Source organism: Haliaeetus leucocephalus, unplaced genomic scaffold (genome assembly GCF_000737465.1).
Source record: "Haliaeetus leucocephalus isolate CR32 unplaced genomic scaffold, Haliaeetus_leucocephalus-4.0 Scaffold362, whole genome shotgun sequence".
NCBI classification, from domain to species: domain Eukaryota; kingdom Metazoa; phylum Chordata; class Aves; order Accipitriformes; family Accipitridae; genus Haliaeetus; species Haliaeetus leucocephalus.
This window is the reverse complement of record NW_010972798.1, coordinates 8222417-8234793: the sequence shown is the minus strand read 5'-3', so window position 1 is coordinate 8234793 and position 12377 is coordinate 8222417. Positions and strand designations below refer to the sequence as shown.

General features: G+C 51.4%; 2 protein-coding genes across 2 annotated transcripts in view; both read left to right on the top strand.

Annotated features, from left to right (window-relative positions):
- The window catches only part of SST (somatostatin), a 1709-nt gene extending 256 nt beyond the window's left edge, over window positions 1-1453 (top strand). The window contains exons 2-3 of the mRNA XM_010573120.1: window positions 94-188; window positions 934-1453. Coding sequence (XP_010571422.1) covers window positions 94-188; window positions 934-1146 — 308 coding nt within the window. The 3' untranslated portion in view covers window positions 1147-1453. The remainder of the gene's footprint in view (window positions 1-93; window positions 189-933) is intronic.
- Window positions 1454-7468: 6015 nt separating this feature from the next.
- On the top strand, window positions 7469-11664 carry LOC104835232 (cytoskeleton-associated protein 5-like). Its single transcript, XM_010573119.1, has 4 exons — window positions 7469-9965; window positions 10188-10384; window positions 10565-11098; window positions 11449-11664. The coding sequence occupies exons 1-4, from the start codon at window positions 7469-7471 to the stop codon at window positions 11662-11664; spliced, it is 3444 nt and encodes a 1147-aa protein (XP_010571421.1).
- The last annotated feature ends 713 nt before the right edge of the window (window positions 11665-12377 follow it).

Sequence of the window (12377 nt, the reverse complement as noted above, 5' to 3'; positions counted from 1 at the left end):
CGCTGGGCACCCGACGGCCCTGATGCGGACCCCCGCTTCTCCGCTGCGGACCCCCGCTTCTCCTCCGGAGACCCCCCCGGTTCCCCTTTGCAGACCCTCCGTTTCCCCAGCAAGAGCCCCCGGCGCTCCCGTTGCGTACCCACAGCCGCCCTGCCGCAGACCCCTCCGGTTCCCCGCCGGACACCCCGGTACCCTTAGTGCAGACCTCCAGTTCCTCGCCAGACCTGCCCAATGTCCCCGTCTCAGACCCCAGTTCCCTGACAGATCCCCTGGATCCCTGCCGGGGCCGAGCCAACGACAGGCTGGGCAGCCGAGGGGGGGAAGGGGAGACACCCCCCCAGCCCAGCTGGGTGCTGGGTGGGGGATGAGGAGCAGCCTCTGCCAGGGCAGAGCCCCTAGTGAAACTCTCCAGGGCTTCTCCGGGGCACTGAACCAAGGCAGCTGCCCCGGTGCAGCAGGAGGATGTCCTTGTCCATGCAAGGTGGCAGCTGGAGCTTAGAGGGACAAGAGGAAAAATAACCCCCAGTGAGAGGGTGACCCGACTCAGCCTCCCCTGCGAGCTCCCCCAAAGAACTTTCCCGTATCACTTTAGCATCTTCGCTGAGTCCGGCACAGTGTGCTGGAGCAGTGGGAAGGGAAGGGATGGTGATATGGTGCTCAGATGAGTTCATTCCCTGCCACAGCCAGGACAGTGGTTTCTTCCCCACACCAGGTAGATGTCAGCGCTCTTCTGCTCCGCTTTATTTTGTAGGTGCAGCTGCTGTGTAGCAGCTGTCGGGCTGGGCTCTTTGGAAAGCTGGGGCTCCCCTTCCCCAGAGTCCTGCGGTCTCTAATCTAAGCACAAAGGTGTCTTAGAGGGACAGAGTGGTGAGCCCCCAAAAGCCACGGAGTAACTGTGGTCTCTCGCTCTCTTTCTCTCTCTTCTCCCCCAAGGAACTGGCCAAGTACTTTTTGGCAGAACTGCTCTCAGAGCCAAGCCAGACAGAAAATGAAGCCCTGGAGTCTGAGGACTTGTCCCGAGGGGCTGAGCAGGATGAAGTGAGACTGGAGCTGGAGCGCTCGGCTAACTCAAACCCCGCTCTGGCACCCCGGGAACGCAAAGCAGGCTGCAAGAACTTCTTCTGGAAAACTTTCACATCCTGTTAGCTTTTGAAACCCACCTCCCCTCCCCATCCATCCCTGCCTTCTTCCTAGCCCCCTGCCCTGAGCAGAACCTTCACCACAAGAGGCGAAGACTGTAAATATACAATCCACGGTTATGGTGAAATTAAACAAACAAGGAAATTTTGAGTTTGATTTCCAGTTGTTTTAATAAAACTTTCTGTTCCAATTGTACACAATTTGCTTGAGTTGTGATTTCTGACTAGTTCTTTAATGACATGCACTCTGCAACTCTTTCAGATGTACTATTTTTAATTCTTTGTTGCAATAAAATTTATGTTTCAAACAGTGATGCTGAGACTTGGTGGTCAATGAGAAAACCTAAGTCACGTCTCAGGTTGCTTGACTTAGAAATGCCGCCCATCTCAGGGCAGCAGCAGCAAACAGCATCGACACTCACACATAAGCACGTACAGACAAGTATCTCTTAGAGTGGGTTTTTTTGCTGTGGTCTTTCTAAGGGACCTAGAGACACAGTGGTTTTTTAGATATCAAATCCATGTAATTGTGGCTGAGTCAAATCCACAGCGCTGGCACTTCAGTCGGTCTAGAGGGTTTACACCCATCACCAGAGGCATCACTATAAATCACAGCCATGTATTCCAAGTGATGGGGATCATAAAAGTGGTTCACAGTACAAGTTTACCCCACACATACCTCATTCCTTTCTCAGCCACAAACGCTAAAAGGATTTCTTACCTGGCATATTTTACTCCTTGCAACATCACTGACAAACACTGCTTCTGGGATTCCCTCAGAAAGTTTTCCTTTGTTCTGCTGTGCAGGGGAAGGTTTTGCATCCCTGTAAAGCTGAGATGTTAACCCCGTGCCATCAGCCCCTCTCCATCTAATAAGCTGGTTACAGCAGTTTTTCTACCCACTACATATCATCATTAAAGGCAATATTAGAAGGTTCACTAGAGTCAGAGATAGCATCAGGAAAAAGACATGCTCCTCTCAATGGAAGAGAAATTCTTCGTGCTTTTGCAGAGTCTCTTCCCTTTCTGGCCATGCTGGTTTGTGACATGCAATCGTGGGTGAGTTGAAGCCATAGAGCATGCATCCTGCACAGCAGACAGGTATCAGTTTGATGAGAAATTCATCATACAGGATTAAAGGTAACAAACATTTTGTAGCCATCAGATGTGAAAGAAAGGTGAAAACCAGGGGATCTTAGAGATGTTCATGGGTGGAGGGCTGAGCATGACCCTGGCCGAGGTGGATTCCCCAGCTGAGGGCTTGTTAAGCTGCCTCTGGTCTGTGCTGAGCGTAGCTCTCTGTGGGGCATCGTTCTTGATGGCTTGTGGGCCGTTGCCTTTATTCTTGGTCTGCACCTCCTCTCCCTGTGGGCAGGGGTTTGTTGTTAGATTCGGGTTGGGGGCGGGTGAATCCCTTGTCATTGGGAACTATAGCAGTGCCAATATGAAATCCCAGCTCTGCCACGCTCACTCACCGCAGGGCTCGGCTGGGCTGCTCCACAGCCAACTGGCAACAGGCGAGGGCAGCCAGGGGGACGTAGCCGGGGTGGGGAGCTGCTGGCATCAGCCCCTCCGAGCCCAGAGGCAGGACTGGATGCTGCCTTCCCTGCCTGCAGCAGGGCAGCCGTGGCTGCTGCCTGTGCTCCAAGCGGGGTTAGGGGCTGCCTGCTCCCTGCCTGGCTGCTGCCCGCCAAGCTGGATCCTGCACCTGCTGGAGAAGCCTTGCTGTGACATGATCCTGCACGTCCCCAGCTCCTGGGAGCATCCTCTCCTCCTGCCTTGTAAAAGGGACAGGTTTTGTGGTGTGACAAAACCAGCCTCCACTGTCCCACACGCGGTGCGGTTAAGGGTTTCGCCTTCTTCACCGGAGCTGGGTGTGTTGCAGACTGGGCAGGGACTGGTGATCCTCCTGGTGCTTTTGGGGGGACAGGGAGAGAGCCCTGGCACACATGGTACCCTTTTTTCAGCCCCTGGATTTCTGTGGCTGGTACAGCTGTGGAGGGTGCAGGATTAACTCACCCTTGGGAGAGGGGGAGGGCTGGCATTGTCAGGGGGGAAGCCTTCAAGAAGACATTTGAGAAGCACAGGTAATGTAGATCGTTTCTCAGCCCTAAAAGCAGACAGGGTGAGAATAGGACCCTGTTTGAAAGTATGGAGACAGACTCTCTGAGGAGAGAGCAACGGTCCTAGCTCATGTCTGATTCCTTTGCTGCTGTGCATCATCAAGGGAGCAGATTTTAGGGGATTCGGTAAAGCAGAGACCTCCCCATCCCTGGCTGCTCCCTCTTGTCTTGACTGAGGTTCCACTTAGTCTTCAAAAAGCAGCTAATTCTTAAATGCTGAGACAGCCTCAAGACAGCAGCTACAGGAACAGAAAGGGGGTGGAGGTGCCAGGGGCTTGAATATTCTTATGCACTGAGTCCATCTTTCATGGGATATAAATAGACCACTACTCGCCTGAGGTTTTTCCTCTTGTTCACTATGCTCAGCCAGTGCTTCTGAAAGGAGTTTAATCCTGCCAATTGCTGGAGTGAAACTCATCACAAAGAGGGATGTGGATGATCCTCAAGCACAAGCAGGAATTAAAGACAGAGTGATTCACACGCTACGCCAGCCTGTTTCAGCAATACAGCTGGCGTCACGTCACGGCAGCTTCTGCAAAGCTTAATGAAGATATACTGGTGGAGGCATGTGAGAATGTCCTCAGTTTAGAGGCAGAAAGACAAACCTGCTCCTTCTGTCAACTCAAGAGCTCCTGGAGTTTGGGGAGACGGCTCCCAGGGTGTTAAATTCGGTAACGCCACATGTAATTGCACTGCGGCAGTGCCAGCAATCCCAGGTGCTGGAGCCGTACAATGCAAGAGATGGTCTTGCCCTGCTAAGCTAAAAAGACTAGAAAGACAAAGAAAGATTTATTGCTTCTCTTTGACAGGGGGGAATTATGGGGTAAAGAGATTAAATGGCTATATTTAAGCCCTGGCCACACAGCCATGAAACAGCGTCCTAGGCTAAGAAGACTCTTGCTGGGCAAAGCTGAACCTGGGATGAGCACGTCGGTACGGTCAGCTTCCATGGGCCAGACCTGCTGAAGGAGGGAGCAGTTTTTGAGATAGGTTTTCAAGTGATGTTCTCTGCAGCTCAGAGCCAAGGCTCCATGGAGGGGCAGCCTCAGCACGGGCCTGAGGGAGGTTATGGGCTGTGATGATCCACACACGGCTGATTCATCTCCCCTCTTGCACTCAGTGTCACGGGCAGACCCAGAGCAATCCCCATTCCAGCAGATACCTACCTTCAACCTGGTGATTCATCTGAGGCAGTGCAGGGAAATGTCCATGAGGAACCACATAAAAGGGCTTGAAACTGCTGTCTGAAGAGTTGCTTTTAATGAAAACCAGAAAAGATTGTATAAGGCCTGGAAACGCACAACCCCTGATGGGAAGTCAGTGATGAGCTTCTCAGCATCCCCAGCAGCAAACTCTCCCACTAATGATGCCGGGGGGGGTCATTCGCTCTAGCAAGCAGGCCAGGATTTTTTTTATGTGCAGCCCAAATTGGTAAAAAAGGCAAGTCTTCTTTGGCCCAGAAGGCTTGCTGGTGACGGGTAGTTTGAAGCGATCCTAGCTGTGGTGCAGAGGAAGTACTTGTGGCATCCAGATTTCATAGCCTGGGTCCACTCTGACACCAGTTTACTCCTTTTGGCTCTGCAGAAAAGACCAAGAGCCTGGACCCATGGGCACAACTACCCTTCACCCAGAACAGCCTGTAAGATGCTCTGCACTGCCTTTGCATTTACTTTGCCTCTGTGGCTCCTAGCAAGCATTATACCATCACTCTGATCCGCAGCTACTGGGAGCATCTCGGATTCCCAGACTGCTGCTCTCACCACTGGAATCTTCTTCCCTTTCATCCTGCCCAATCCCAGCACCTCCAGGGAGCACCGGAGCAACCCCCAGCCCCCATATGGGTCAGCACCAGGCATTTGGAAAGAAGCACTTGCTGCTGCAACTGAGTCCTAATTCTCTGAAAGCAAAGCAGCAGGATGTTTACTGACCAGGGTGAGAAAAGCTATACCTAGGCAATAAAAGTTATTATGATAAAGGAACAGGCTGTACTATCTGCTCTCTGAACACCTTCTGACTCTTTGACAGCTTCTCACCAGAATAATGCAATAAAACTCACTTACACTGAGCATTTTCTTCTCCTTTTTCTTTGTTTTATTAGGGAATTATTTGTTACTTTTTGTCAACACCTAATTGCACTTCTGAGAATAGTGGTTTGGCCAGATGCTGTGAGTAACTCAGAAGGCTTTTTGGATCCCAGTCTTAGGAGGCTTACCCCATAAACAACTTGTAGAACACATAAAAAGTTAACACGGTCACAAAAAAATGACCAAGTTCAGTTTTTCTCATACGTATAGTGCAAATGCCAGTTTGTGCCATGAACTAGTATTTCCAACATTATCTGACAAAGAAACCCACCCGGTCGTTCAATTAACAAAATTAATTTAATGAAGATTCCTGGTGTTTCCTAAGGAGACATTCTCTGAAAAAGCATAGACCAATGCACTCCAATCCAGACTTTGTTCATCACCTGGGCTGGCTGCTGGACCAGAGAGAGAGGGACTTGGTCCCGCACACAATGCCAGAGCATCCCTCCCGATGCTCTCCGTTGCCTGCCTCCCCTTCCCATGCAGCTGGCTCTTGCAGCCAGCAGCCTGCCGTGCTCCGTGGTACGGACGGAGGAAGCACTCGCTTCTGGCCTCCAGCCCTGGCAAGCATTCCCGGGAGGTTAGCCGAGACATGCTCCTGGGTCCTCCCTTGCTCGTCCCTCAACCCTCGTTAGGAGATTCTCCTGGGTGCAGAGCAGAAGTCAGTGAATCCCTCCCGGCCCGGCAATAAGCCCGGTGCTGCTGTGCCCCGAGGTAGAGCGTTTGCTCCCTTACACAGCTCTGTGTTCTGCCTTCAAGGAAAACCTCTCCTTTTGCTCAGGACTGAGGTTTAAGGAAGAAAAAGGATCCCCCTGGAAATTGGCTGTCACAATTGCAAGGCTCATTTGTAAATCTTTGCTGCCACCTCTTTTCTTCCCTATTTTACTTCTTGTGCTTGTCAGGGTTTGTGATTCTTCCCAGAGGCTCAAATACCATATTTCTTTCCCTGCATTTCCACTCCCCACACCAGCCTCTTCCCCAAAGGGTGCATTGCTGAGCACAAGCCCAGGAATGGGGTGCACTGCAGCCAGCAGAGAGAGCCAAAGAGCACAGATTGTCCTATTTATGGTCCGTATCTGTAAGAGCAGATGCTTAGGATGGGTGTCCTCCGTGCCAGGGGCTGTCCGAGCTCTGGTTCGACCTCACCACAGGGAGACGGGCTGAAGACAGGGGTCCTGCAAAGAGGGGCTTTCCATGGAGCAACACTTTCGGGGCCAGAGTTGTGTGAGGATGTAGGCAGTGCTGTTGCACTGACAAAGATTTTTCCCCCCAAACTAAGTGCCTGCTTTTCATTTCTAAACGGCATTTCTCATGTCAGAGTTGCCAATTTTTAATAGGTTAGAAGAAAGTTAAATAACATGAAAGTAAGTAAGTGAGCTGTTCTATCTAGGGTTAAATGCAGTGGGGTTTGTTCTAATGGCAACCTGTAAGAAATCACTTCCATGCAAATCTCCTTCCCCTCGTATTTTTTGTTCAGTATCCAAAACAACTCCTTATTCCCTCAGCTCTTCTGAAACTTCACAGTCTAAGCAGCAACAGCAGGGGCAGAGGGAGGAAGGGCTGTGTCCAGTTAAAGGCTCACAGGACCAGATGGCCTGTGGTGATGGAACTTTGTCACACTGTGTGGCAGTCACCATTTCCCAGGCAGAAGAGCTCCAGGCTGCAGGAGACTGCATCTCCCATGGCTTGAATAAACAGCCCGTGGAGGCAATGGGGGCTGGAGGTGATGTTACCTGTGCTGATGTCTTCTCCTCCCAGCTGCAAGAAGTGGTCCTGGACCTTGGAGTCTCAGATGCCCCTGTGGGAAGAGCTGTAGCTGCTTGTGGCAATGGGACACCAGCACACCATTGTGGCTCCCCGTGGGCTGTCCCCCCAGCACAGCTGGGGTCGCACCAACCTCACAATGGCTGATGCTCTCCGGGGCTGTTCCATGGGCTCCATGCACCCTGCCAGGAGGGGCTCGAAGCTGCTGCCCTAACATCTCCATCCCCTCGGCATGGCCTAGTGGCAGGGACACCCAGTAATACTCTCTTGGTCCTGGTTTAGAGACCTTGGAAGGAAACCTCACCATCCCTGGAAGGACAGAGGCCAACAGCAAACAGGAAAAATGGGCTCAAACAACATGTTTGAACCGGAGCTCTCAGCAGCAGAGTGTAGGGAAAAGGTGGCATCTGTTCTCCCTGAAACCTGCATACAGTATTTGGAAAGCAATGATTGGAAAGAGAGGATTTCCAGCATGGATATCCTTCAAAAGACTGTCGGTGAGTTGAAGAAAAGTGAGATACCATGCCAAGCCCTGGTGAGACTGCTGTCACAAGGACGCAAGGAAACAAAGCTCCAGGTGATGGAGAAGAAACTTCACACCATCACCTTGCTGGCCCAGAAAGGGCACTTCTCCAGAACATCTGCTCAAATCGTCCTGGAAAGTGTGGTGGAAATGGTGGGAGATGTGTTATGCAGCAACAATGCTCAAGGAGCCCTGACAGCCATAGCAGAGGCATGTTCATTGCCTTGGACTGCAAAGACCGCTATGTTGTTGGCCTTCTCACAGAATAACTCCAGGATCCATTCCAAGTTCTTGGACTGGCTGTCAAATGCAATTCTGGAGTTTGGCTTTGCAGGGATGGAGGCCAAGGAACTGGTCAATACCCTGAAGATCGCTCTTGCTGCTGTTCACTCAGGTGTGCAGAGATCAGCCATCACTTTGCTGGGGGTTATTTACCTGTACATGGGAGACTCACTGAAAGCACTGATTGAGAGTGAGGAGCTGCCCCTTCTTCCCCAGATACATGCTGAGCTGGAGAAGCTGCATGGACAGGTCCCACCAATTCCCAGTCGTGCCAATCCCAAGCCATGCCCAGGTGACAGGGCCCAGGAGGACCCAGGGGATCACCGAAGGACTGAAGCCATAGACATTGGTGACAGGATCACACCAGAGCTGGTGTCAAAGCTGCAGGAGAAGAACTGGACCATTCAGAGGGAGGGCCTGGAAGAGGTTGCAGGCATCATTCAGGATGCCAGATTCATCCAGCCAAACATAGGAGAGCTCCCAAGAGCCCTGAGGGCTTGTCTCTACAACTCGAACCCCACCCTGGTACAGATGGCCCTGAGGGTCCTCCAGCAACTGTCCGCAGCCATGGGTTCAAACGTCAAACAGCACATGAAGGACTTGGGCTTTCCCCTCATTGCTCTGTTTAGGGAAAGCAAAAGCAGCATGAGAGCTGCTGCCCTGGCTGCTGTGAATGCCTGGGCTGCACAGATCAACGTATTGGAGTGGCTGGATGGGCAGGACATTTCAGAAGATCTAGGTGAAGAAATGCCTTTACAGAAGCAAGAGCTGGTGCAGTGGCTGGCTGAACAGCTGCCAACCCTCAAGTCAGCTCCCTCGGACCTGCTTCGGTGTGTGCCTCACCTCTACTCTTCCCTGCAGGACAGCAACAGGGATGTGCAGACAGCCTCACAGGCAGCCCTGCCTTTCTTCATAATGCACCTTGGCTTTGAGAAGATGACTGAAGCCACCAGTGCGCTGAAGGCAGCTGCAAAGGACCACGTACTTGCGATACTAGAGAATGTCAATGACAGTAAGTCAGCCCAGTCCACTGCTTCTGCTAAGTCACTTCCCAGACACCCTAGACTCACCACCATGACCGCTTTCCCCTCTGTTCTAACCACACTACCTGCAGCAACAGCCTTCTCTTCACAAGCGTCAGCTAAAGAGCCAGCACCCAAAACCAGTGGAGAGGAGAAGCAGGGTCCCAAGGAGCCCAGGTCAGGAGAAGCAGTCCTGAAACACACAGGTGCAGCCAAGGGAAATGCACAAATGAATTCCACCCTGAAGGATGGGGTCAGCAAACTGGGACCTATCTTCATCATTGTCCCCAAGGGGAAAGAGCAGAGAATGAGGGATGAGAAAGGCAGAAAAATGCTACAGTGGAACTTCACTGCTCCCAGCGACAGGTATGTCAAGCAGCTGAAAGCTCAGATGAGCAGTTGTGTGTCCAGCAGCTTCCAGGTGGAAATGTTCCACTCCAGCTTCCCGCACCACATCAAAGCCTTGGCCATCATGGCCAGGCACTTAGAGACAGAGAAGGAAGGAGTTATCAGCTGCCTGGACCTGATCCTGAAATGGCTCACCCTGCGTTTCTTTGACACCAACACATGGGTGCTTATCAAGAGCCTAGATTACCTCAATCTGCTGCTAACCTTGCTGATCCAAGAAAGGTACCAGCTGATGGACGATGAGGCCTTTTCCTTCCTCCCATACCTGATCCTGAAGATGGGGGAGCCAAGGCAAACTGTTATTAAATTGGTGCATGCTGTCCTGAAGAGGATGTGCCTGGTGTATCCAGCTAAGAAGGTGTTTGGCTTTCTCATGGAAGGCATCAAGTCCAATAACACTAAGCAGCAGGAAGGCTGCCTGGTGGAGATGGGTTATCTCCTTGAAACGTATGGCCTGGATGTATGTTACCCAAACTCTAGCAAAGCCTTGAAGAGGATAGCTGCCTTCCTTGGAGACCAAGACAGTGCTGTTCATAGTGCTGCTCTAAACGTAATGGTCACAGCTTGCAAAACTCATGGGGAAGCCCTATTCAAAATGGTTAGGGATCTTCCTGAAGAACGTATGAGAAAGCTGGGACAAATTGCAAAACAGGAACCTGGCAGGTCAAGTGTTTCTTCAGCTAAGTGTTTCAGTGAGAAACCTCAGCATGATTCAAACACAAGATCTGAAGTCACCCATCAGTATGCAGGAGATGCACCTTCAAAGCTAGAGCCCACCTGCTCTCAAGGAGGGAATTCCAATATGGTGGATGTGGCTCCCCAGACACTGCCTCCACGTGTAGGTGAGCAAGCAAGCAGGCTGGTCTCCAGAAAATATAATCGCTTTAGACTGAAGCATATTATTCGGCTAGAAACGATCCCTGAATTCCAAACCCTGCCTATCTCCTCAGACACTGATGACACATGTCATAACATGACCTTCACCATTAATTCCCTTATTTGTCGCATTAACAGTGGTGATACTGACACCAGCATCCAGGCAATGAAAGAAATTGAGGAGATCCTGAGACAGAAGAACAAAATAGAAGCCATGTCTGGGCACATTAATGAATTCCTTGTAGCCAGCTTTCAATCACTCAAGTTTATCCACCAGCAAAAGGAAGCAGATAAGAAATGGGGGAAGGAACAAATCATTCTGCAATGTAACTGTGTCATCCAGGCCTGTAACTGTGTCTTCCAGGAGACGAAACTGTCTCAGGAGGTCTCAGTGGAAGTGCTTAAGGATGTAATGAACAATCTCTTTACCTTAATGCTAGACTTCCTGGACGGAGACGTAGAGGAAGATCGGAAGCTTGTACAGTCCATTAATGTCCTCATGAAGAGGGTATTGGAAAAATCTGACCAGACGAGGATTTTTTGTGCCTTGCTGAAGCTGCTCCAAGGCAGCCTGACTGCTGAGGGCAGCCCAGATAAGTTTTCTGACCTGCTGGTCAAGTGCCTGTGGAGGACCACACGGCTTCTCCCAGGCACCATCAGCACCATCAACCTGGATGAAATCCTGCTGGATGTCCACATGCTCATGAAGGCTCTCTCAAAGGAAAAACTGAGGCAGTACACAAACAAACTTCTGCTGTGGACCCTGAAAACTCTGCTGCACAACTTGTGCAAGCTGAAAGGAGTGAGGGTCCTGAACCACCTCACCCTGATTGAGGACACAGCTGGCTCCGAGGTGGAAGCTTACCTCCGAAAGACAGTCAGTCCTACTGCCAAGCTGGGGGCAAACGAAACAGCTGTAGGAGCAGGGGAGGAGGTCCCCTGGGCAGCTTGTGGGGTTGCAAAGGACAAAGCAGGTAATCTTTTAGAGAGCATCTTCTAAAAAATTTGCTTCAAGAAGAGTTTGAGAGAGGGTCTAGAGGTGTTATATGAATGTAAGAAAAAATGGCCAGAGGGAAAGTTGGAGTCTTTCCTGGACAACCTCTCCCTCTTCTTGCAGAGCTAGGTGAAGCAAAGCCTGGCCATCATCTGGACAGAACAGGACATGAGAGAGCATCTTCCTCCTTCTCCCTTGGGGATGTACCCTGAGGTGGAAGCATCTCCCCTTAGATCAATGGGGGTCCCAGGAGGGACCCTAAAGGGGAAGGAGATGATGCCAACCTGCCACCTGGAAAACCTGCCATTCGCCTGCAGCAGCACCACAGCCTTGAGAGCAAGACAGCCCACGTCAGGCTCCCTGCCAGCCAGCTCCCCTCGAAGGATGCCAATGTCATGCTTCTCCCTCCTTTCCAGGGCTGCACAACGGTGATGTCCCTGGGAGCATGAAGAACCACCAGCAGAAATAGCACTGGGACTTCAGAACTAGCCAGCCCTCCTCCACACACACATCAACGGGCAGATGGCGTGAACCACAAACCAATAAAGAAGAACTCCAGCATGAATACCGCGTGAGTCATCTTTGCACTAGCACCCCAGGGCTGCAGCCCCCAGGAGCTGGTCCCAGTTTCTAATGATGTCTCTCTTGCTGTTGTTCAGAAGAGCAAAGGGTGAGGCAGGTAGTGTTGAGGCACAGGCACTCAGCTGGGGAGCATTAAAAGCATGTGTGTAGCTAGGGAGTGTCACTCCAGCTCGGGCTGGGCTCCTTGAGTGAGCATGCGGAGGCTGATCCCTTCTCCAAGGGGTGCAGGTAAATAGAAAGAAGAGCAAATTGCTGCTCTTTCCAAAGCCAAAGAGGAGGTAGGTCTTGAGACCAGCAGATGTGGAACCCAGGCAAAGGGAAGAGGGTCTCCCAGGTTCCCTGTGTGCTGCAGGGAACAGCTATAGGGTTTGCTTTGTTTCCAGAGCTTAAAGTCTTCATGTTTCCATGTCACAGCACAACTTTTTAGCCTTTAAAAAAATAAGGTGGGTGAGACAGATACCTTGGGGCACAGCTGAACCCAGAGCACACAAATCTGGCCGGGGCACAGGGCAGAGAACCAGTTGGCGTGCTGACCCTGACTGGACAACCTCCACAGGGGTCCTGACATGGGATTTTCTAG

What these genes read in the sequence shown, in the direction of transcription:
- LOC104835232 (XM_010573119.1), top strand. Translation starts at nt 7,469, where the DNA reads ATGTTTGAACCGGAGCTCTCAGCAGCAGAGTGTAGGGAAAAGGTGGCA. An exon ending in ATACTGACACCAGCATCCAG is followed by an intron (nt 10,385 to 10,564) that starts GCAATGAAAGAA and finishes TGTGTCATCCAG; the next exon opens with GCCTGTAACTGTGTCTTCCA. An exon ending in AAGCTTACCTCCGAAAGACA is followed by an intron (nt 11,099 to 11,448) that starts GTCAGTCCTACT and finishes ATCTCCCCTTAG; the next exon opens with ATCAATGGGGGTCCCAGGAG.